This window comes from Phocoena sinus, chromosome 6 (genome assembly GCF_008692025.1).
Source record: "Phocoena sinus isolate mPhoSin1 chromosome 6, mPhoSin1.pri, whole genome shotgun sequence".
NCBI classification, from domain to species: domain Eukaryota; kingdom Metazoa; phylum Chordata; class Mammalia; order Artiodactyla; family Phocoenidae; genus Phocoena; species Phocoena sinus.
Window position 1 is genome coordinate 12,005,031 of NC_045768.1, and position 22,354 is coordinate 12,027,384.

The window sequence follows — 22,354 nt, forward strand, 5'->3', positions numbered from 1 at the left end:
CTAAGAAAATGTTTCAGTTAGTCCCCAAAAGCAATTTACTTATTCAACATATATTTGAATGTTTTATCTCAAACAAGAGATTTAGATCTGAGTATTCAAAGATGACCAACACTTAGCGTCTGCCCCTGTGAATGCTCGGGGTCACATGGGGTAGGAACAGACACTTGAGAAAGTACCGTGTAATATGATGCAAGCTGTGACGTGGGGTGGGCAAAGTGAACAGCAAGCCTGGGGGACTTTACAGAGGAGGTGATAGATACATAAAGGATGAGTTGCAGTTGGTCAGCTAGAGAAGAAGAAAAAAAAAAAATCATTCTAGCAGCAGAAATGATTATAGAAAAAGGGGCTATAAAGTAAAAAAGCTTGATTTGTTTTGGGTACAATGTGAAGGGCCCATGTAGATTTTGTGCCCTTGTTCTATTTTAGAAACCAGTTTTTCCTAGAGATTTACCCAAGTGATTTAGTATTTATATGTTTTAAAGTCATTTTACTGAAAGATTAAAGATTGTCATTTCTATTAATGTAGTATTTCTAATCCCTTTAAAACTATAAAGTAGCTTGGAGGGTTTCCCATTTTATAGATGAAAGTGGCAACTCAGAGGTTACATATCTAAGGACATATAAGAAACTAGTGCCAGAACTAAATGGTTCAAAAACTTTTGTGTTCTTTGTACTTTATTGATAATATGAGCCTTCTTCATAGGCACCAGATGCTAATGGCAATTTTAACAACATTTACTGAGAGACCCTGTGCTGGGGCCCAGAATTCGGATTTCAACAAGACATGGACCTTGCCCTCGAGCCCACAGCCTGATCTGTGCGCCCTCTTCAGTGGCAGTTGAGGCTTTAGCCTGCTCTGTCACTGCTTTCTGAAAAAAAGACTTGGAAATTCCTATTTTCCAACTGTGAGAAATTGGTAACTTGAGTGGTTCTAAGTATTCTTTTGTTGAACAAAAATGTGTGAGTGGTTACTATATGCCAGACATTCTGCTAGGTTCAAGTGTTGCAAAGATGTATAAGACTTGAGTCTCTGCCATTCTAGGGGGGAACACAGACAAAGGGTTGATAATTATAATACAATGTGGTAAGTGTAGTGAGAAAGAAACAGGATATTCTGGTAGGTGAGGAGAGCTTGGCAGGCCGTAGTAAAAAGCTTCCACTCTACATAGGCATGGAGGAATCTCGGTGGACTCGGGCCATTCTGGGAAGGGTTCTGGTTGAGCCAGCACCTGGAAGGAGCCCTTGGGCCCCAAGGCGCCGGGCCGGGTGGTCGTTGTGAATCGGGCCGGCGCTGACTCTGCCCTTTTTCCTGGACTGATGTGCTTTCTCCTTCTTTGCACCAGGCTATGGAACACCATATGGTTACAGCACAGCTGCCCCTGCCTATGGTATGTACACCGTCTTACTGATTTCTCCTCTTAAGCCACTCTGCACAGCAATCCAAAGCGCAGTTTGTATCTAGGGTTTCTTTAAATGAATTGGAGGATCTCAGACCTACTTATTCTAGTGACCCAACTTAAATTCCCGTTGAAAATGCCACAACCTTGTGGTTCTTGGTTTGGTTGGAGTTGCTCTTCTCTCTGCTTTGCCTGATTGAAGGACTGCTTGTTCTAATTGCCTGTTTCTGACCATATTGAAATTAAATATTTTAAGTAGTTCTTCTTACAGCCAACTTATACTCCATTCAAAGGCTACTGAAGGGCCATACTCAGCTTCTAGCTTGGCTGCCTGCCAGTTATAGAGCTACATTTAAGTTTCTGGTTTGTGAACTCTAGGTGATTTGAGTTAGAGATAGGAAGTGCTCACTTCAAATTCATAGCTGTCATCCCTTTTCATGAATTTTTCCGTAGAGGTGGAGTGGACAGGTCCTAGAGGGTGATGAGGGGGTATCTGCAGCAGTTACTGAAGTGCTTACTGCAGAAGGTCTGTGTAGTACAGTGAGAAAATCATAGGAATAGCTCCTCTCCCTCCAAAAATAAAAAACAAAGGCAGATGTGGAAATGAACCTCAGTGGCCCTTTGGATAACTTTTGAATGAGGTTTATGTGGCAATGGAGGCAGTAGGTTTGGAGTCAGTGATATGCTCTCTTAGGCATTTTTCCTAACTCGGGTGCTATGTGGTATAGAGTTGGCCATCTATAGGATGTTTGTCGTTGAGAGAAAAAAGAGCGCGAGTGTGTGTGCACACATGTGAGAGAATGCATGTGAGTGTAAGAGTGGGCGGGTGCACAAGTGTGTGTGCAGCAGTGCGACCCCAGGCTGGGTGTGTGTGCACACAGAAGAGAAGGACCTGGACTGTGTTGCTACTTGTGGCGTTAGTCCTCCACACGAGCCTCAGACCTTTCATTATGCTTTTTCTCTTCATGCATCAGCTTTCCCATTTTTGTTTGGATGAAAATTATGGGTCTTTAAGACACTGCTAAACTGAAGCTTCATCTGATTTCCTAGCTGTAGAAATAAGTAGAAAGTGAACAGTTTGACCGCTTTCCCCATTAAGATAGATAATTTACATCCTGGAAAGATGTGGAGAAGCTGGAAGGCTCAGACGTTTGGGGTGAGTTTCCTCTAAGGCTGAGAGCAGAGTCTGGAGTTTCTTCCTTAACTGAATGTCTCCACTGACACATTCAGGATTGGCCAGGGCCTCCCCGTCCAAGAATATGCTGTCACTTGGAGTTCCTTCTGAATTCAAGTTCTCTAGCTCCTTTTGATTTGGCAATTTGCTTTTACCATTCAGCCAACTTCTGGATACCCTGACCACCTCGTCCTTCCTGTGAATTAGGTCTGGTCAGTTTATCCAAATACATTTGACTCACTAGACTCATGTCCTGTGTGAGAGCCAAAGCGTCTGCCTCCCGGGGCAGGGCCTGAAGCCCGTGTCTTTCTTTTAGACATAGTAAGTCCCATGTTCTTTAGTACAGGTTTGCTAGAGCTTACTTTTTTTCTTTAAAACATTTGTATATCTAGGCTCTAAGGCACATTCACGTTTTTCCTGTCTTTTTAGTTTTTCTCTCTTGTTCTTCCCTCTCTAACATTATGCTCTCACCCCGCGGCCTCTGAGCCCCCCTTCAGAAGGCTCCCATGCGCCATATAACTGACTTCCAAAGCTGGTGAAATGTAATGCCCCCATTTTTCACATAAAAGATTTGGTTTTTAAATGTTACTGTGATGCCAACCTACTAAAACGATGCTTTATTTTGGCTGTAAGGTAAATATGTCTTTTGGCCTTTGTAAAGCTGTTGCATGTGGGGTAATTTCCCTCTGATCATCTGGTGCTCTCGAATACCTGCTGTTGCTGCTTTGTGATTTCTCCATAGCTTAAATATTAGAATAGAAATAAGGATCAGATTTCAAATCATGCTTGAGTATGCAGAAGTTTGTGAGGCCACAAGAACTCATTAATTACAAAATTAAGCAAGTAATTAATCTTTCCAGATTTGCCATGCCAATATTGGCAGTAGCCGTAAGGTAAACACCTGGTCACAACTCCAGTTGGAACTGTCTTTCTGGGGATCTGAGGCCTGCACAGAAAGCTGTGCTGTGAATCTTCACCGTCCCTGTTTCTCCTGTAACATGTGATGTGCCAAATTGAGAGTCACTTCAGAATATTAATCAATAGCATTGCTTTTGAGCTTTATAATTCATGACAGTTCACTCAGATGAAATCCCTTTTTGAATATCCTTCTTCCTATGATGTAGCCATCTTAATTTTGAGTGGAAAATATTAAGAGTAACTTCAAAGTTTGTGGGCCTCTTCCATAACGGTACATGTTGACTGACTAATCTGGAAAAGGTTAATGATAATTACTGTAAGATTCTTTTTTTTTTTTAACCTGAAATTTTTATTGGATTATTAAACTTATTTGGAGTCCTCTCCGTTTCTTTTCTCTGTAGGTTTACCCAAGAGAATGGTTCTGTTACCCGTTATGAAATTCCCAACATATCCTGTTCCCCACTACTCATTCTTTTAGCAAATGACAGAAGCTAATTCCTATTGAACAATATAGTACATACAGAATGTTAGAGAAAAAGCCTTTTTATCCTGCTTTCTTTGAACACATACTTGATCAAAATTATTTGTAAAGAACATCTTTCCTACTTTTTGATTTTAACAAACGCAAATTTAGTTCTCTAAAACTTGAAAACAAACAAACAAAAAGAAACTAGTTCTGTGAAACGGTACCTCATTTCCGGAAAATAACTTATACCAGCCCTTCTGTTCTAGGGAAATAAGTCTAGCAGTTCAAAGTTTAAGTTTTAAGAGGAGTATCAGATTATGTAAAATTAAATTCGTGAAGGATGTATAGAGTCTCAAACACTGATCACAAATAAACTGCTTTGTTGTAACACAGAGTACTGCCTGGTTCCTGATGCAGTCACTGATGCTTAGCTGATTGATATGTATTTGCCCCAGGGCACGTTAATTCGGGCTGTAGTTATTTTTTTTAATACAATAGAGACTTTTCATTTAAACTTTAACTTTGTAAATATTGAAGTGTGTAATTAAAGCCAATAAAATATGGGTTTGAATATTGTTTTAGCTTATTATTTTTGATATGTTTTGGTATCAAATTATAAAGAATTGAAAACTAATAATAACTTAGCCCTAGAAACCCATTCATTTGTAACCAAACTGATAAAACAAAGCAAAGGCGATTGTTAGTTTGAGCCACAGTCCATTTACTTTGTAAGCCCTTTGTACTCCTGCTGTGCGAGGGCATCCCCATGATAAAGGTTTACTCTGTTATCTGAGCATTGCTTATTAAAATGATGGCACTACCCAGAGATGGGGAAGGAGGAATGTGATTATTTTAGTTTCCGAATTTCCAAGTTTTAAAAAATAATAAATTAACTGATCAATCACCCTCTCTTGTTCTTGTGGCCTTCTTCACTCTGTAAGACACTGTGTTCACTCCCTGGCTTTTTTCATGCAGAGAGAAGATTAGCGATTTTTCTGGGATTCTTTGAAGGGTCTCTTATCCTCTTCAATTACACCAGAATCTAAAGCAGCAACAGGGTCCCCATAAAAACTTGCTCTTCGATTGTCCCAGTTCTTGTTGAGTGCTGCTGTGAAAAGTGACAGGTTTCAGCCATGGGTCAGCATTTATTTTTTAAGACACCTGATTAAGCTGGTGAAAAATGATCAGTTGGTAACATTGTGTTGTTCTGTAAAGGGTGCAGACCTAAGTCTTCCACTTGCATTCTCACCTTGTTTGGAAGCCTATGATGTTACTAGAAGGTAATGGTTTTATTAAGGTACTCACCCCCATGAAGGCAAGAGTGTGGTCCCATGTTGATATTTACAAGTTGCTGTGTCTTAAAAATGTCTGTTTTTAGTATGAATTAGCTTTCCTCGTCTTTCTTCATTTCTGTTTTTTGGAGCTGAACAGTACCCATCGCTGAGAATGGGCTTCACAAAATACGGCAAATTTAGGTACCAGATTTCTTTGGGACCGCTAAATGAGAATGAAACAGATCGTTTAAAACAAATGTTAGTGTTACTTATCAGAAATAAAATTTTTACACCATGCTTGTTACTGCTGCTCCTTGACCTTTTGTCTTTATTAGTGGTGGGTGATACTTTAATAAAACCTCATCACTTGCTGGAAGTAGCTGTGAACTTACCATTCTCATCCTGTGCATTAGTGGCTAGACGTACACAAGAGGGCCCATCTCAGCTGGGAGTTTTCATCTTTCATTGATTCGTTTTGCTGACCTATGGATGAAACAGAGCCATCACTGAGAAGAAAAAGCATGGCTGGTAGTGTCCATTTTTTATTAATTAAATATTTACAAACAGTCCTCTTTGTTTTTGGAATACTATTAATTGGCAGCTGCAGCTGTATTGTTATTTGAAATTGTCAAATTTGCATTCCAAGTTGGAATCTCTTTGGAGATTTCTCTTTAGAAAATTCTTTTGAAGTAGCTGACTCAGCTTCATAACTCAACCCTTCTATAATGGTGAAAATGGAGCTGTGCTGTTTTCCAACATGATGGCAGTCATTTCAAATGGTTTCTACCAAGTCTTTTTTTTTTTTTTTTTTTTGTTGTTGTTTGTTGGAAGTTACTAACCATGTTGTAAACCTGCCCAGTTGCTGCAAACTTTTACATTTCTCTGCTTTACTTAAAATAATTGAGCTGTCAGTCCTTTGTTAGAAGTGGTAACCATGCAAGTTCAACTGTTTAAATCTTGTAATGAATTAAGTGTCCTTCCCCTACCCCCACCCCCTTTACCCTTCCCACCCCTTCATTTTGTAATGAAAATTCCACTTACAGCTGAAAGAGCAGAGAAATATAAATGAAGCTTTTGGCTTCACCAAATTCTGTGAAATTAACATAAAGTTTTGCTTCTCTGCTCTTTTCTCCACTGTAGGTGGTTTTTTCATTGACAGTCCCTATTGCCAGCCTCTGAGCGTCGCACCATTTATTATTCACTTGGGCCCTCAAGATTTCTTCTCTGACTTCTAGAACCATCAGGTTGTCTGGCTTGAAATGGCAATTTCTATGTCTTAGTCTTAAGAGCAATGTGACCCCCTGAGGCTTTCCGCTTTCAGACACAGCACTCTGACACCTCCTTTTGGAAAGCAGTGAATGAGCATTTTAAAGAAGAGCAATACTTTATTCAGAGCCATGGTGTGTCTGTTCGAAAACTTTTCCTTTGGAAACCTAGCAATATCTGGATATACTTAGCCCCTCCTAGCCTAGTCTCTTGTCGGGGAGTCTACAAACCAATGTAGAACTTAGAATTAGTGTATGAGCTGTGCTATCTTCTGACAGTTTTTAAACTTTTTTAGCACATAAACTGAATAGTTGCATTCCTGACTGCGTCAGTTAGCGCTATTATAATTCCTCAGAGATAGGGGTCCTCCTTGAAGCCGTATTCTTTGCATGGGGGCTGGCACCCAGCCAGGGAGGTGGCCTGCAGCCATGTTTCTTGAGGCTGTGGGAGCACCCCATCTCTTGTGCAAGGTAATTGGTCCAATAGATTCCCAACATACCTCATGCTGACTAGATGCAGTGCATGGTGCGGGGAAGCCAGGGCTCCTGGAGTCGTTTGTAGTCTCTCTCAAATTGTTAACCTGGGGAACAAACCACTGATAGATTTTGCTGGTATTAGCCTTTTCTTTTTTAAAATTTGGGTGAATGTTTGAAAATCATGAATGAGTCATTCACCATTATTAATTGAAGAGCTGGGAATACCTCGTTAATGTATTTTTAAAACTGGTGTTGGATCCTCTGTGTATTTCAGGTTAATACTTTTAAGCAGTTTTCAGCACGTTTATCTCACTTTATTCTCGTTCTCCTTGGACCTTCGTAGCCATATCACTTGTATAAAATAGGCTGAGATATAGTGACTGTAAGCTGTGGTCTCAGTATACAAAGGTAAGCGCTTTTATTTTCTGATTAAAGAGAAAATTAAAAATCGATGAACACAACATGCATATATGACAATCATATATGATGTATTTGATCTCTTAGGTCTTATATCATCACATTACTTTAAAATTTTTTATGATCTAAATGTGAAATAGTTATTTTCAGCATTTTGTTTTTAATACCCTTATAATTACTTTCTCTTTGAGAGACATTATTTCACTTTTAAGTGTGTGTATGTGTATAGAAACTTATAACGTATATGCGAATTACACACACTTACCTGTTTAAATAAAAGAATTTGGTGGTGGGAAGTGTTCACCTAAGAAGATTTTTACGTCAGGGCAAAAAGTGCTGGAATTTCATAAGCAGCAAGATTGGTAACAGTGCCGGTAGGACCCATTTATATGTAGCTGTTACATAAGCTGAGGATCAAAGTGCCAATTTCTCAAGGAGAGAGACTTCTCTGAGAAATGAATATCTCTGATCTGTGTTGTATGCCCTAATACAACAGCAGCAAGAAGCCATAAAAAAAAAAAAAAAAAAGCAATAGAAAATGAGAAAAACCAAACTATTAAGGTAACTATGGAAAAATATAAAACTGACTGAGTTAAGCTAAGTATTTGCAGAATCAATTATGGCAAGACTCAGAATGGTAAATACCTGGTGTGCAGAGACCAAATAGATGTAAGGCAATTCATCTGTCTTTTCCAGATTAGGTAGATGATTTATTTCCCACCTGATTCAACCGTCATGGAGTTCCTTTTAAAGATGTGAGGGTTAGGCCAAATATTTTTAAAAGGATTTGCTTCTTCGTTATGTGTATTCATTCCATAAATGCATTTCATATGTGTTAGATGTTCTGTGCTAAGGTTGTACTTGATATATATATATAGATAGATAGATAGATTAAAATGAAGTTTGTTTTATATTTGTCTCTAAGTAGTAGTTTTCTTTTTATTGCTAACTTTGAAGGTTGCTGGAACAACTTTTTTCCCATACAGAATCTGTATGTACATTGAATGTGGCTTCGGCATCTATAAAAGGCTGAGTGAGGTCTAGTTGACTAGTACCAAGTACATTCCAGTCCTGATCAAACAGCCAAGTGCCCCTTACGGAACAGGTTCTTCTCTAGCAAAACAGGCTCTGCCCAGTGGAAACCTTTTAAGTCGGAGAGTCTCCTTGTTGGTGGAATTGGGCCTATTGTAAATATCCTAGGTTGGGAGCCAAATAATGCATTAGCAGTGTCAGAAGATAATTTACTTAGTTAATAGTTTATTTATAAATTATTTAATAATATGGGCCCTCTGACATCACTGAAAATGGGCATCATTTGGAAATTCACTCATTTTAAATTTCCCTGACAGTTTTGAGAGCCTGAAACCAACTCTGGTTTATGTTCGTGGACCTCTATCCACATAAGTGCAGTGAATGAAATGAATAACAAAGAGCCCAGTCCTTTAAAACTAGTTTTTATAGTGTAGCAAAGAACAAAAGTGGTTAATTAACACTGACGACATTTTTTGATGACGAATGAGGGAAATTTTACTCTTATAATCAATCATTCATTATCATTTCCCTGTTTCTTGGGTTTCATTAATAACTGCACTGGAGGTAAATCTTCAGTAGTGAGTTACAGGAGTGAACTAAGGAGATCTGCCCCCTTTCCCCCAACCCCAACAGTTAGATTTCTAGCAATCTAGAGCCCTAAAAATCAGGGACATGGAGAGCAGTTAAAACTGAAGACAGCCTGCTCTGTGAGTGGTCTTCCTGCAACTTCCATTCAGCGTATGCCAGTGCCTCCCTGGTGGTGCTGGGATGGGGGTGGTCCCTCTGAAGTCACCCAGAAGAAAGGTTCTGTTGTATTCAGACTCCTACTCTGAAACCATCTGAGGCCATGCCATCCATTGACCAGAGATTTCTCAGTGTTACTAGGAGGCCGGGAAGGGAGATGGGTGGTAAATGAACCTGCAGAGCCAGGAAGCTGTCTACCACTGAGGTGAGTTCAATATTGACGTGTTTCTCTCTAGCAGTTACTTACAGAGCACAGAGCTAGTACTTCTTATGTAAGTTCCTTCCTTTCCCAATAGCATCTTCCAGAAAGTCCGTTTTAAGTCAAGAATTGAAGTTGACTTAGTTGTAAGAATAGATATCCTTTCCCACATTATCATTTTAGGTAAGAGCTAACAGCTTCCATTGATGCTTGAAGCAGTGATCTTTGGAGATTTTTTTTAAAATAGCAGCATAATGCAAATTAGGTTATGTAAGCTTTATAGCACAGCTAGAAATAGGGATTAGAAACCATGTGGGACTCTGGGCCAGAGTATATTTCTCTCCCTCCAGCAAATTCCTGTGGGGCCTAGGAATTAGATTCTGAGTTAATACACAGAGTGCTTTGAATAGGACCTGGTACAGAGTAAGTGCTCAGTAAATGCTGACCGTTCTTACTGTGGTTGGCTGAGGTGACAAAATACGTGCGGGAGGCTGTGCTGTGCCGGCAGGTAGTGGAGAAGCAGGTGCGTGGCCTGCTGGGGGGCGGGGGGAGCGGCGTGGGTTCTTTAGTGTTGACAGGTTTGGGATACTCCAGGCTTTGGGAGAGGACTCTAGCAACTTCGGGTCAGTCGGGAGGTACAAAGCAAACACTGGATGAGACCTGGTGTGGGAGGCTGCTGCAGATCCGTGCTGGATGAAGATGCTCATGTTTCTGTGTGGTAGCTAATCATCGGGCAGCTGCTGCCAGGGGTTCGTAATACTTGCTTTGGGATTTAGGTGTGCTTGGAACTTCAAAGGGGCTGAGCTTATCAACCTGCTGATTCTAAGTTTCCTGCCAGTGCATTAGTAAGAAAAGAGTGTGTGTTTGATTACAGCTAGCCCCAGAATCTGACATTCAGAGCTCACCATTTATTTGGCAGGTAGAAAGCAAGTTACTATAAATCACAGAAAAGAAAGAGGAGACCGGGTGGCATGCTTAGAAGGCTGTTGACTTGGATGCTTCTCTCTTCTAGTTTGCTGCAACACCTTGGAAAAAAAAAATCTGTAGTTAACACCACTCGAGGCCTCCCTTGCCTGTTAATCTTAGAAAAAAACATACCTGTCTATCCATCCCTCTCTCTGTCCATATACCCATTTATCTATCTGGACACAGTTGGGAAGTTGCTTTTCAGCAGAAGGAAAAATGAGGAGATGTTTGGTCTGAATAAAGGGTGAGCACCTTCCTGTCTGTCTCTGGCTCGCACGTGGACCTCCGGAACCTCTGGAGAAAAGTGTGCAGGCATTCCTCTCTGCTGGCAGAGGTGAGCTGAGTGGGGAATACAGATCGAGTTCTGTGATGCCCTAAGGTTATAAAAACTGTGTAGACAGGACTGACTGTTACTTTTAAAGGCAAATAAGGTAGATTTGCATTATAGTCAAGAGGCTTTTCTTCAATCCAGGATATATGTGTGTCAGTGATGTCCTGGCAGTAGTGACCCCATTCCTCAGCTGTAGCCATCTGGGTGGAATTCTTGCCTCAGTAACGAACACTGAGGGAAGGCCTCCAGGGTTCGTTTGTTTTGCCTTGATCAGTCAGTTGTTAACACCTTAATTACTTGGTCCTTCTAAGGAGGGTCTTAGGGTCTTTCTTGGCAGAACTTTGCTATTTCTGCAAACTATGCTGTCTCTGTTGGTGGGTAGTGTGGAGATTGCCACCATCTGCCCAGGCAGTTTAAGAGTCAGATTAGAATATCCTAGCTGGAGATGTGGTCCTGAGTCATCTTTTTGCTGCTTACGGCCCCCATGAGGTAACGGGATTAGCCTGCTGCAGTGAGGGCATTCTCTTCGCGCTGCCTAGGAGCCTAGTCTCTCTCTGCTTTGTTTCAGTTTCTCCTACCTTGATCCTTTTGTGTGGTTTGGAAGAACAGTCTCTGCAATTCACATGTCAGCTGAATGTCCCAGGTAGTTAACAGTGGCCCTCAGTTTAGGTCATTTTGGGCTGTGGGCAGCAGTGGATGGAAGAAAGGAGAGTGGGAAGAAAGATGCTAAAATTGGCACCTTGTGTGTGCCAGGCACTTGGACATTTTTCTTATTTCTCAGCCTTCTTGAAGGTGGTATTATTCTTATTTTACAGATGAAAAAACTGAGGCTCAGAGTTAAGTGCTAGAGTCAAGAATGAAACCCAGCTCTGTCCAGTGCCAGAGCCTTTTTCTGCTGTACCAGCTATGGATTAAAAGTCTGGAAAGAAGGTGAGGAAGCACATCGGGGGACAGGAAGGTGGTGTGTGGGCAGTGAGGCAAGGCCGAATGGAGCCTAAAAAGGGCCTGAACACAAGCCAGGGGCCTCACTGTCACAGGATCTTCGGAGCTCACCGACTCAAACCAATCCCAGGTTCCCGTGCTAGAATCTAGGCTTTGACTTGAGGTCATTTTAGACCAGATATCCTGGCCTAAAATAGGGCTGTTTTCTTTTAGAGCCATTGGAAAAGATTAACAAACTGGAAAGATAGACTGGAGGGCTGAGGTGTGGCTGTATAAACAGAGGAAGCTTTTGCATTTGAAGCTTGTTTTTCTGTTTGAATATCAATGAGAAATTGAGGTGTGCATTTTCATTTAGCTAATGCTTTCTGAGTACACGCTATCTGGCCTGAGATTGGTGATGGGGATGTCTTAAAAGATTTGAGCCAAACTCTGAAGGAGAGCTGGTGAGCCTGGGCTCATTGGGTCAAAGGAAGAGGGGTGGTCCAGGGTTGGGGTGTGAGTGCAGAGAGATGGCCCTGGGCAAGTGCTGCGCAGAGATGGGGGTGAGGGGCAGATTGCAGTGGCCTGTTCTGCTTGCCAGGCTTCACGGAAGGCTGTGGTCCCCTCACCAGCTCCTCAGCAGATTAGGGCTGGCTGGGTCTCTGCTTAGGGTTAGGTGGGCGTGGAGGTGGATGCAGAATCCTCTTCGGGGAAAGATATTCTTCCCTAACCCCAAGTCACCACCAGCCTTGGCAGCTGCCGTTTTTCTGAGCCACCTGCCATAATCCTGGGGCGGAACAGGAAGAAGCAACCTCTTGGAAACCCGGGTTGTAGGAGTTCTTGAGCCGCGGCTTGCGGAGGGAATGGCACCTGCGTGTGTAGCGTGCCAGCAGAGCTCTCTCCGGGCCGTGACTGTGTTCCCTGCCCTGATGGTCCCACTCAGAGAAGCTGTAGCGCAGGGGTGGTTGTTCCCACTGCACAGACAAGAAAATTGAAGCCAAGAGGCCTCTGCAAACCACCAGCTTATTTGTGGTAATACACTGTGGCTCCTGATAAGTGAGTTTTTAATCATAGAAGAAATGGCATTCCTCCTGTTTTTAGAGTTAACAGAAGCCCTCTCTTAGGGATGAGATTTGAGCTCCACCACAACTGTGGGGTCTGGAAATTTTCTCCTTTTACAGATGAGGAAATAGAGGCTTAGACAAGATGACTTGCCCAAAATTACACAGTTAGTTAGTGGCTGAGCCCACCCATTCTGCTGGCGCTGTGCTCACCACTGGTGGTTGGTGTTGACAGTCTAGGCTTTCCTAAAACTGTCTGGCAAGTTTCCTCTCCTCTTTACGAGGCATTCGTTCTACTTACCTTTCTTCCAGACTTCTGGGATGTGTCCTGTGTGGTTTGAGACAAAACACGCAGAAAGCCACCTCTCTCTCCCTGACCCCCCTCTTCTTCCCCTCCCCGCGTGGGAAAAAAGAAACCAGGCTGCAGGCTCATTCTTCTCTGGCCAACCTGGCTCCTGGGCAAGGTTACCGACTGGCCAGCCTTGGGCCAGGTGGCCTGTTTGTTGTTTTCTTTGCCAGCTGCACAGTTGGGTCTGTTTCCACAGACCATCTTTTTGTGCTGTAACTGAACCCACCAGTAATTGCCATCGGAGATCCCCAGGCGTTGTATGAGGGAAGGGATGTGCTTAGGAGTGTGCTTTTCCACTGAGCTGCATCCATGTTTTAGTTGTCAGCTGTCATGTTTCTGGCTAGGCCTTCCTTGTGTGCTCCAACTAAAGGGGTCGCCCTCACAGTTGCCTTCCCAGAGCGCTGGTGCCAGGGTCTCACTGGGCCCTTCCACGATGTAGACGGTCTCAGAAGATGCTCAGCTCTCTGACGTCCTTCAGGCAAGGTTGGAGGCTGTATTATGGGAGGTATGGTGGCCATCATCCTGGAGGGGATCACTCCTTCTACATCATCTGGAAGGTGGCACCTGAGGAACTCAGGAAAGCTGAAAGCACCATCAAGATGGGATAGGTTAAGGCTGCTGAAGGACAGACCTGGAGAGATCATGGACCTTTCCATCAGCTGTTCTTTTGGGGTTTTTTTTTTTGTGTGTGTGGTACGCGGGCCTCTCACTGCTGTGGCCTCTCCCGTTGCGGAGCACAGGCTCCGGACGCGCAGGCTCAGCGGCCATGGCTCACGGGCCCAGCTGCTCCACAGCATGTGAGATCTTCCCAGACCGGGGCACGAACCCGTGTCCCCTGCATCGGCAGGCGGACTCTCAACCACCGTGCCACCAGGGAAGCCCTCCATCAGCTGTTTTAAAGGGTTGTATTTACTTGTCGTATGTGGTTCCAGAAGGGGAAAGAAAGATAGATAGTTACGGTAAAGCCAGTTGGGCAGTTTGAGCTAAAGTGTGCCTCCCATGACGTGTGGTGAGAAGTGGGCCCCGTGTTACCAGGAGTGCTTAGGCAGGAAGCCAGCTGTTTGCATACTGCAGAGGAAGGTCTTCTATGGGGTGTCAGTTTGCACAGAATGCTGATGTGGTTGGTGACACTGTCAAGACCGCTTCTCCCCTCTTGGGCACATGGATTTATTGGAAACATTCACTGTCACCTCCTATACTAACCAGGCCGTGCTGGGGGAGGAGCACTTGAGGAAAACGTCAGGATTGTCAGCTTAGAAGGTGAAACCCCTGAGCAAGAAGGAGCCCAGGAAGCGGGAGGGGACTGCTCAGGGCCTTGAACAGAACAAGAGCCATCTTCTGTGCTTGGGAGAAGGGCTCCCACTCAGTCCAGGAGCAGAGCCAGGCCTGTGAAGAGACTTAAGAGCTGCGTGACTTAGAGAGTGAGAGGGGCTCCAGCAGATGTGGCCATGGCTTCCGCAGAGCCTGGCATCCAGCTGACTGGGAGGTCTCAAGGAGGAGTGCCTGGTGTGCGCACAAGGGCACAGTTTCTCAGGACGGCGTGGAGGTGCTTGTTAATGGGAACCTGGGAACTGGGATGGTTAGGAGGGTGAAGTAGCAGATGGCATGTGTAGTTCGGGGCCACTTCGTGAAAGGCCTTGGGTGCTGTGCCCTGCAGTGCTTACCATCTTCCAGAACGGTGAGAGAATTCTGGAGGATCGGTTTGGACAGCTGGATGGGGAAGGACCGAAGGAAGGAGTCAGAAGCTGTTGCAGATGCCCGGATGAAGGATGAAGGAGGCTGGCTGAGGGCGTCAGAGGTAGGAATGGCATCTCTTCATAGTCTAGGCTCCTTGCCTGGGCCCAGCAGGAGGTTATGGGGCCAGGGAACCACAGGAACCCCACGTGCAGCCAGGGAACCGGGGGCCGCTGTTCAGTAGGTGCCTGGGACCAAGACAGGAAAGGGGGGTGGTGGCGGGGAGAGGCGTTGCAGTGTAGCAAGGGCCATCTCCATTGGCCAGGAAGCGGGGATTCGGTGGGCCTTTCTCGTGGGTGTGGGGGCTCTGAGCCCCCTTCGTGTGCTCTCTGGGAAGTGTCTCCTTTGGCAAAGGACAGAGAGGTTTATGGGCCGGTCAGTCAAAATCTTACCCTTTCCCTGCATTTCTGCCTGCTGAGTTTGCCAGTCAAAGGGAGTGGCAGGTACTGGATGTTCGTTGGTACAGAGGCTTCTGCTTTTAAAAAAAGTAATGTTTTGGCTTCTTTACCTGGGCAAGGGCTGGAATTCACTGGATTCAGCATTTGTAGAGCAGGGTCTTTAGCCGGGGAAGGTACGCACTTGCTCCACAGAGTGCTACAGGGAAGGGGAAAAGGCGCAATTGTAAGATTACTAGAGAATTTGCTTTGGGCCTCAGTTTTGTGTCTGTCCTGCCACCTCTGGCTCGTTCTGCACAGGTGGGCAGGGAGACCCGAGGAGTCGGGGTAGGTTTCTGCACTTCTGTGTTTCTATACCTCTGTTGGGGATGGGGGCTAAAAAGGCGGTGGTGGTTTTGAGCCTTTAGGTCAGAGCTCTGAAAGGTTAGGGTTCACTGAGACACTGATTGCATCGGCCTTTGGGGTGACCAGGTGTCTCTAACTACGAGTGGCCTTGTTTGTTTAGCCCAGTGGGCCACAGAAAAATCACCTTTTTTGCGTGTCACAGTGTGGAAATTGATGGGAACGCGGCCTTAGGCCTGGTGTCGACAAACTTTCTGGAAAGGTCCAGGGAGTAACTCTTTCAGGCTTGTGGCCCATTCGCTCTGTCACAGATGCTGAGCTCTGCCGTTCCAGCAGCACCCACGCAGCCAGAGGCAGAATGTAGACAGACAGGCGTGGCTGCAGGCCACACTTCGCCAATCCCTGCCTTGGACTGTGGCGGTTACTCACCCTCTGGCTTAATCATGACTGGAAGCTTCCTCCTGTCTGCTGCCTGGACCCGTCTGTCTTCCCACGAAGGCTTCCTGCGCATCTGTTAGGTGTGCAGCTCTTGCCCAGAAGGACCTCAGATTTTGAGTGAGAGGTGGGCCCTTTCGGGGCAGCGGGTGCTGCAGAGCGAAATACAGAACGGGGCTCAGGGAGAGAAGGCTGAGGGTGAACCCGGAGAGCCTGAGGGAGGGAGGGAGGCAGCTCCGGAGAGGAGGACGGCTGCGGCCCAGCCTGTGAATAAAGGGCGCTGGGGAGCCAGTGGGAGGTTGTGCTCAGGAAGGTGAAGTGATCACAGATGCACTTTGGAAAGATCCTCTGGTTGGGGAAGACCACGTTTGTGGTTACAAGTAGTATCTTTCAGTTTAGTCTGGGCTCTTTTGCCCAGAGTCTGGTTACTGCTGGTACCCGAGTGGGAAGGAGTGACCCCCAAGTTGGGTAGCTTTTCTGGCCGCCGGCTGTAGGGGGCCAGCGAGTGGCACGGTTTTTGACACGGCAGAGCCTGACATGGTCTGCGGCCTTCGGGCTTCTTCTGTCTCATGTCTAATTTTGGATTGGGGCCTTGGTGTATGAGGGTGAAAAATGCTAGGGATGGGCTTCCCCTCACTTCAGAATGGAGCTGGTGCCTGTAAACCGGGGCAAGACGCACAGGCTGGAGCAGGTGCTGCTCAGGTGCATCCCGACGCTCTAGGCCAGGACTGACGTCGGGCTGGGGGAGACTGCAGATCGGACACGGCGCCGGCCCAAGGTGCTCCGTGTAGTTGGGGCAAGGAAAAGACTCTTATGTAGTGCTTTCTACTCTCCACAGTGTTTCCCCTCAGAGATGTTTCTAGGCAGGTGAAGGGAACTTCTGTTGACTGAGCACCGTGAGGTGAGGTTCCGGGGGCGCGAGCTGCCCGCGTGCTCCCTTGGCGTGGACAGAAGCCTGGAGGGTGCTGGCTTCACGAGCCCGCGAAGAGGCTGCGCAGATGGCGTTTCCTTGAAACCCGCGCGGGCCCGTAAGAGTGGGTGAGAAGCACGTGCAGCTCAGAGGAGGGAAGGCGCTTGCCCGAGGCCCCACGGCGGGGGTGTGTGGCCGTGCTGACCCCGGGGGGCCCTCCCCGCAGGGCTCCGGCAGCACCGCACCTTGGACCAGTTTCGTGTGGCTGTGGATCCTCTGGGGACGGAGCCAGCAGGCGAGGGCTTTGGTGCTGCCCTGAGCCGTTGGGCAGACATGGGCAGGGCCTCAGGCAGGTGGGTGGTGGGCTGCCTGAGGGCACTGCTGCTACCTGCTCTGAGTGAGGGCACGGCTTGTCATTGCTGAGGTCGGGAGGTGGTTGTGGAAGGAAGAGTCGCGGAGAATCCAGGGCACGTGGGCTGCTGCCGTGGGGCTCCTCAGGCTCTGGGGGGCGGTGCCCTCAGCATGGCAGCGGGCACGTAACTTCCCATCTCTAAGGGGCACAGCCTGGGCCTTCCAGAGGTGTTTCTGGGGTCCTGGAACGGCAAAGACAGAGGCAAGCCTGGCCCAGCCGGATGTGCCTCCAGCTGTGGTCTTTCATCGGGCAGCTCAGCCTGTGCTGCGGCTCCGGCCTCACAGGGAGGCTTGTGTCTGGGGCACCCCAGACCCTCGTGGAGCTCAAGCTTGGCCCCTGCCCCATCCTGGCCCACGGCCATAAGCCAGATGCCATCTGTCTCATTTTCCTGCTTGGGGAAACAGATGATGGTCTGAAAGTTCTTTTTTTGACTCTAACCTAGATATTTCTGCTCTTCTGGCAAGACTTTTTAAAATTTTTGTTCGTGAAGATGAACCACGGATAAGGACAGGCGTTTAGAAAGCTAAGAGGACTGTCTTCTCCACTGGTAGTTGCTAATCAAGAAAGCTGCACCTTACGTGTCCAGCCTCTTCCCCCACTCCCTTCCGCCGGCGTGACGGGCTTAAGTTGCGGTTAAGCTGGCGCTCCTTTCCTTTCCTTGACGTGTCCGTGCCGCTCTGTGAGCCTCCTCGACTCTTCCCCCACTGGCTCCCTCGGCTGCGGCCCTGACGCCCAGGTTGTGATGATGGCCCACACGAGGCATGGTGTGGGGTTTAGTCAGATTCCTGAAACACCTCTTCTCTCACCTGCCAGGCTGGCAGTGCTGGTGTTTGATGTGTCCCTTTCCCTGACCATGGCAGTGTCTCCTGCTCAGGCCAGCCCTGTGCGGTCAGGTGGGGTTCACACTGCACCCCTACTTTGCAGAGGGGACACTGAGTACCGCTTGTCCCCTTGTTCACTTACTGTGGTGGCTTCTCAGACAACAGGCATCCTCAGGGCTCCTGACCAGAGGCCTTACTTTCCGCATCTCCCGGGAATCAAGGGTGGCTCTGCGTGTCTTGTGAGCTGTCACCAACCTCCACACGGACTTCCTTTCCCAGGGGCTTGAGGCGGCAAAGGGAATGCTTGGTCAAGGTGGGACACCTCCTCTGCTTCTGTCCTTCTTGATGTCTTCTAATGAGTCATGAGCCACCTGCGTTGGGCAGACTTCATTTACTTCAGCTCTTAGCAGTGTGGATCCTCTTTTCCCCAAAGTATCTGTCAACTCAGGCCTCTGACTAGGGACCATCTGGCCTGTTGTGCTGAACCTCTGGTCTAAGTGGCTTGCTGGGGCCGTCAGTCAGTCACACCTTCAGGAAAAGGCAGGTCTCCTGAGGGAGCCCTAATCAGGGCCAGGGCACTTCCAGGGACAGTGAGGCAGGAGGGCCAGGGAAGGGGCTGGCCTGGGGCCCGGCTCTGCCTGTTAAGCCCCACAGTGCAGGCACTCGGGTCTCCCTGCCTCGTAGGATTCCCGCAGAGCGGCCTCTGAGACTCGCTTCTCACCCATTCCGAGCAGAACTCACTGTCTGGGAAGGACACAGGAGGCAGCCAGTCTAGACCTGAAGCCCTGAGCTGTTCAAGAAGGGGCCTCCCTCACAAAGGAGGAAGGGGTCCTGCTCAGTCGTAGCCCTTCCAGGGCCCCAGGATGGGGGTTCAGGAGGCAAGGAGAAGGCTGCGTTTAGTTGTGGGTAGAAAACCTTTCCCGGTTTCCTGCACAGTTACACACGTGACATCGGACTCCTGGCTGTATACAGCTTGCTCTCTCTCTGGTCTGGTGATGGCCAAGGTAGTTTTTAAGAAATCTATTAAAAATACCTATCTGTATCTATTTACTGTGTTTTCTGAATACACAAGTGTACATAGTATAATTAATTACAGTGCAGAGTCCCTGGCAATAACTTCATGTTGTGTATTATGTTAAAAAAAAAAAAAAAAAAAAAAAACAACATTGGAGAATGCGACCACCCTGGATTGTCCTCCCTCTCTGGGGCAGTGATTACACGTAGGACTCCGAACTTTCAACCTGCGGCGTGGTTGAAGCAGCAGCCTGCACGTGTGGACTGTCACCAGTGCCTCACCCAGAGACGCCTGGCCTTCACCCAAAGGGACTCTGCACCCCAACTCCCACAGGCAGCGCCCACACTGCGGCTCCTGCACACTGACTGTGTTGGACTCTGCCGTAGACTGACCCTCTTGTCTGGCTGCTGCAGCTTGTCTGTAATGCCCTGACATGTTGCATTTTCCCCATCTGGATGAATAAAAATAAAAGCTTCTGTCTTCAACAGCAATGGGCTGCACTGCTCTGTGCAGGACGGACTGACTCTGGCTTTGACGGATGAAAGAGTCAAGTGCAGACCCCCCTCCTGGCCCTGACTCTCCAGCTCAGCACATGTGGAAGGATCTTCCCTTCATGCAGAGGGCCAGGCCTCATTCCTATTCCTGTCTGCGGTCTTTGAAGCGCTGCCTCTCTGCTAATGGTGCCAAATGTTTACTCAACCCGAACCTTTGACCCGGGCCCCTGGTGCAGCGAGTGGCACGAGTGCCGCCGCCTCAGCTCAGCTCAGTTCAGCTCAGCGTTCACCGGGTGCCCCTCACACACCTGCCTCCCTCCTAATCCTGACCCCTGACCCGTGGCAGATAGTACACATCGGGACACTAAGGCTCAAAGATAAAGGGACTTGCCCGAGGGAGTAGGACTTCGAAATGGCAGCAGCAATTTGAAAACAAAGCCAAAGCTCTTCCTACTGCTGCCCCTGTGAGGTTCCTGCAGTCGACTGACCCCAGAAACTCCAAGACGACAGTAAGGTCTCTGCCCACCCCAGGAAGAAGGGCAAAGGCGGCCCACGCAGGAGGTCTTGGAGGGAGCCAGGCCGGGCCTGTCGCTGCCCTCCAGGTAAGTGGACGAAGGCACTGGGTGTGTTGTAACTCAGGGCCGCCTTCGCTCTGCACACTGTCCCCTGGGCTTTACAACCACAGCGCACTGATGGAAAGAAGAGCTGGCCAGGCCGGCCTGCTGCTGCTTCCTCCCAGGGGCCCCACTCCCACCCTCTGGCCTGTGACTGGCACAGGGAACAGCAAGAGGAGTTGAAAACGGGGTGTGGAGGGAGCAGCGTTGCTTTCCTTGCTTTGGGGCCCTGGAAGAGAAGGTGGAGGTGGTGGTACCTGGTACAAAGCATTGACATCCCAGATCTCGTCATCACGGGCCTTTCACCTTCACTTTCAAATCTGGGGATAACGTCACTTAACTCACAGGGGTGTTGCGACAACTGGGGGGAGAACACAGGGGAAGGGTCAGGAGCTTAACAGTAGCTCAGCAACCCGTGTGAGACCGAGATGGGCACCGAAGCCATGGCACACACACAACTTGGGAGGGTGAAGTGACCTATCCACGTGACGTGAGCATCCAAGGTCACGGCCCGGCCTTGAACTCAGGGTTTTTGGCCCAGGTACGCTGCTTGTAGTGAAGTGCTGTGAGGGTTTACACCCACCTACTGCCCACGTGGTCATCTTAAAGCAGCTGCCCTGCTGGTCACCGGAAGTTAGTTAGAGATGGGGATTAACATCCTAGCCTTGTGGTCTGGGCCAGGAACCGCTCTATGGGCCCGATTTCTTCGCCTATAAAAGTGGGGGAAGGGCAGGGAAACGGAGTGCTCGGTCCTCTTGTTCTGGGAGCGAGCACCTCAGCCATTCTGAGCTCACTTGTCTCATCAGCCCCCAAATGAAGCTTAGGAGAAGATCTGCATCCCAGGGTCAGAACCAGGCATCTCTCTGAGCAAGTGAAGCACTACAGACAGCCTTTTTTTTTTTTCAGACAGCCTTTTAAACCCCCATCAGCCAGATGAAGAAACGGGCTCTGAGAGGCCAAATGACTCTCCTCTCTTGTCACCTACCTCCTCCCCCTGCATAGATGTCTTGGTTTTCACAATGAGAGCGGTGTTCTGGACTAAGTTTTAGCTCCCATGGAGTTCTCTTTCCTTCACTCCTCTCGTGGCTCACTCCTGCCCCTGGGACTTGGGGTTCAGAACAGACAGGGGCAGCAGATGCCTCTTGCCTTTCATTCTGAGCTGCCTCCTTCCCCCTGAGAGATCATGACCAGGCCCTGCAGATCCGCTCAGGTTCAACAGGGCCTGCTAGACGGTCTACTCAGCCTGTCACGCAGAAATACGGGACAGGCTGAGCAGGCTTCCTGAAATCCACACTCACCTGCTTCTGCTTCCCACCCTCCCGCCTCTCAACCCACTTGGGTCTGGCCCCTCCGCTGTGCCCCACCCACCTCTGCTCTCCTCCCTTCCTGAGCGCCAGCAGATTCCCAGTCACCAAGCCCATGAGCCTTCGTCCAGTCTCGTCCAGTCCCGCCCTCTCCCGAGGCGGAGCTTGCCTGTTCTCTCCGGATGTCCCGGAGTCACCTTAGGCCCCACGTGCCAAGGCTGACTGGCTATGGGCGCCTTTCTCCTGGCAGGGCACAGCTGCTGGGATGAGGATTTCTGCAGAGTCCCTACACTCCGGAACACCGGGACCCTGGGGACTGGAAAAGCCCGGAGCAGGCTGGCCCATCTGGACTCTGGCCCTTGTTGGCCAGGAATGTGGATCCCAGAAATATGCCTTCTAGTCTGTGAGCGGCAAAGGGATCCCAACTGTGCTCCGGAGTCCCTGTCCTGGTCTCTGCAGAGCATCTGTCATGGCCGGGCCCCTTGCTAGGCACCTGCCCTGATTCAGTTCAGCGGAGAGAAGATGGGGCAGGGCTCACTCACCACCTTCCCTTCTTCATGGCCTGCATCTCAGGCCGCTTCCATCCAAAGGCTGGGTGTAGGGGGTCCTGGAGGGCAGGTCAAGCAAGGAGGGGACCGTCGGGTTGGGGAAGCACTGCTCTTCTTCCTGCTGCAGAGAAGGGGGCGAGGTGGTAAAGGACGGCCGAGGGTCTGGGAGCCTCGTCCCTATGGTGCTGCGGTGTGGGATGACCAGCAGGGAACAGAAAGGAGCTTTCGGAAAGAGGTACCTGCTGGCCATGCCACCACTTCCCCTGAAGGTTCCAGCAGAACATAACTGGACCTCGGGTACTCGGCCTTTCTGCTCTTCAGCCATTTCCCCTGCACATT

The 22,354-nt window shown here is 48.1% G+C and overlaps 1 protein-coding gene, 1 long non-coding RNA gene and 1 pseudogene across 8 annotated transcripts in view; 2 read left to right on the plus strand and 1 right to left on the minus strand.

Annotated features, from left to right (window-relative positions):
* STRBP (spermatid perinuclear RNA binding protein) overlaps positions 1–18,086 on the plus strand; it is a 148,268-nt gene extending 130,182 nt beyond the window's left edge. For 5 of the 6 annotated variants that reach the window (XM_032634111.1, XM_032634112.1, XM_032634113.1 and 2 more), the window contains exons 17-18: positions 1,344–1,388; positions 3,891–4,857. In XM_032634111.1, the coding sequence (XP_032490002.1) occupies positions 1,344–1,388; positions 3,891–3,967 (122 nt within the window). In that variant the 3' untranslated portion in view covers positions 3,968–4,857. Of the gene's footprint in view, positions 1–1,343; positions 1,389–3,890; positions 4,858–7,245; positions 7,380–11,475 lie in introns of those variants that run through there. The other variant, XM_032634116.1, reaches the window with a different exon arrangement.
* LOC116755159 lies at positions 4,924–5,769 on the minus strand. Its single transcript, XR_004350246.1, has 3 exons — positions 5,622–5,769; positions 5,261–5,452; positions 4,924–5,063 (listed from the first exon to the last, which is right to left on the minus strand). It is a non-coding gene; the product is annotated as an uncharacterized LOC116755159 (long non-coding RNA).
* Positions 17,440–19,546, plus strand: LOC116754956 (annotated as a pseudogene). Its single transcript, XR_004350222.1, has 3 exons — positions 17,440–17,637; positions 18,080–18,281; positions 18,401–19,546. The product of XR_004350222.1 is annotated as an uncharacterized LOC116754956 (transcript).
* Positions 19,547–22,354: the final 2,808 nt, after the last annotated feature.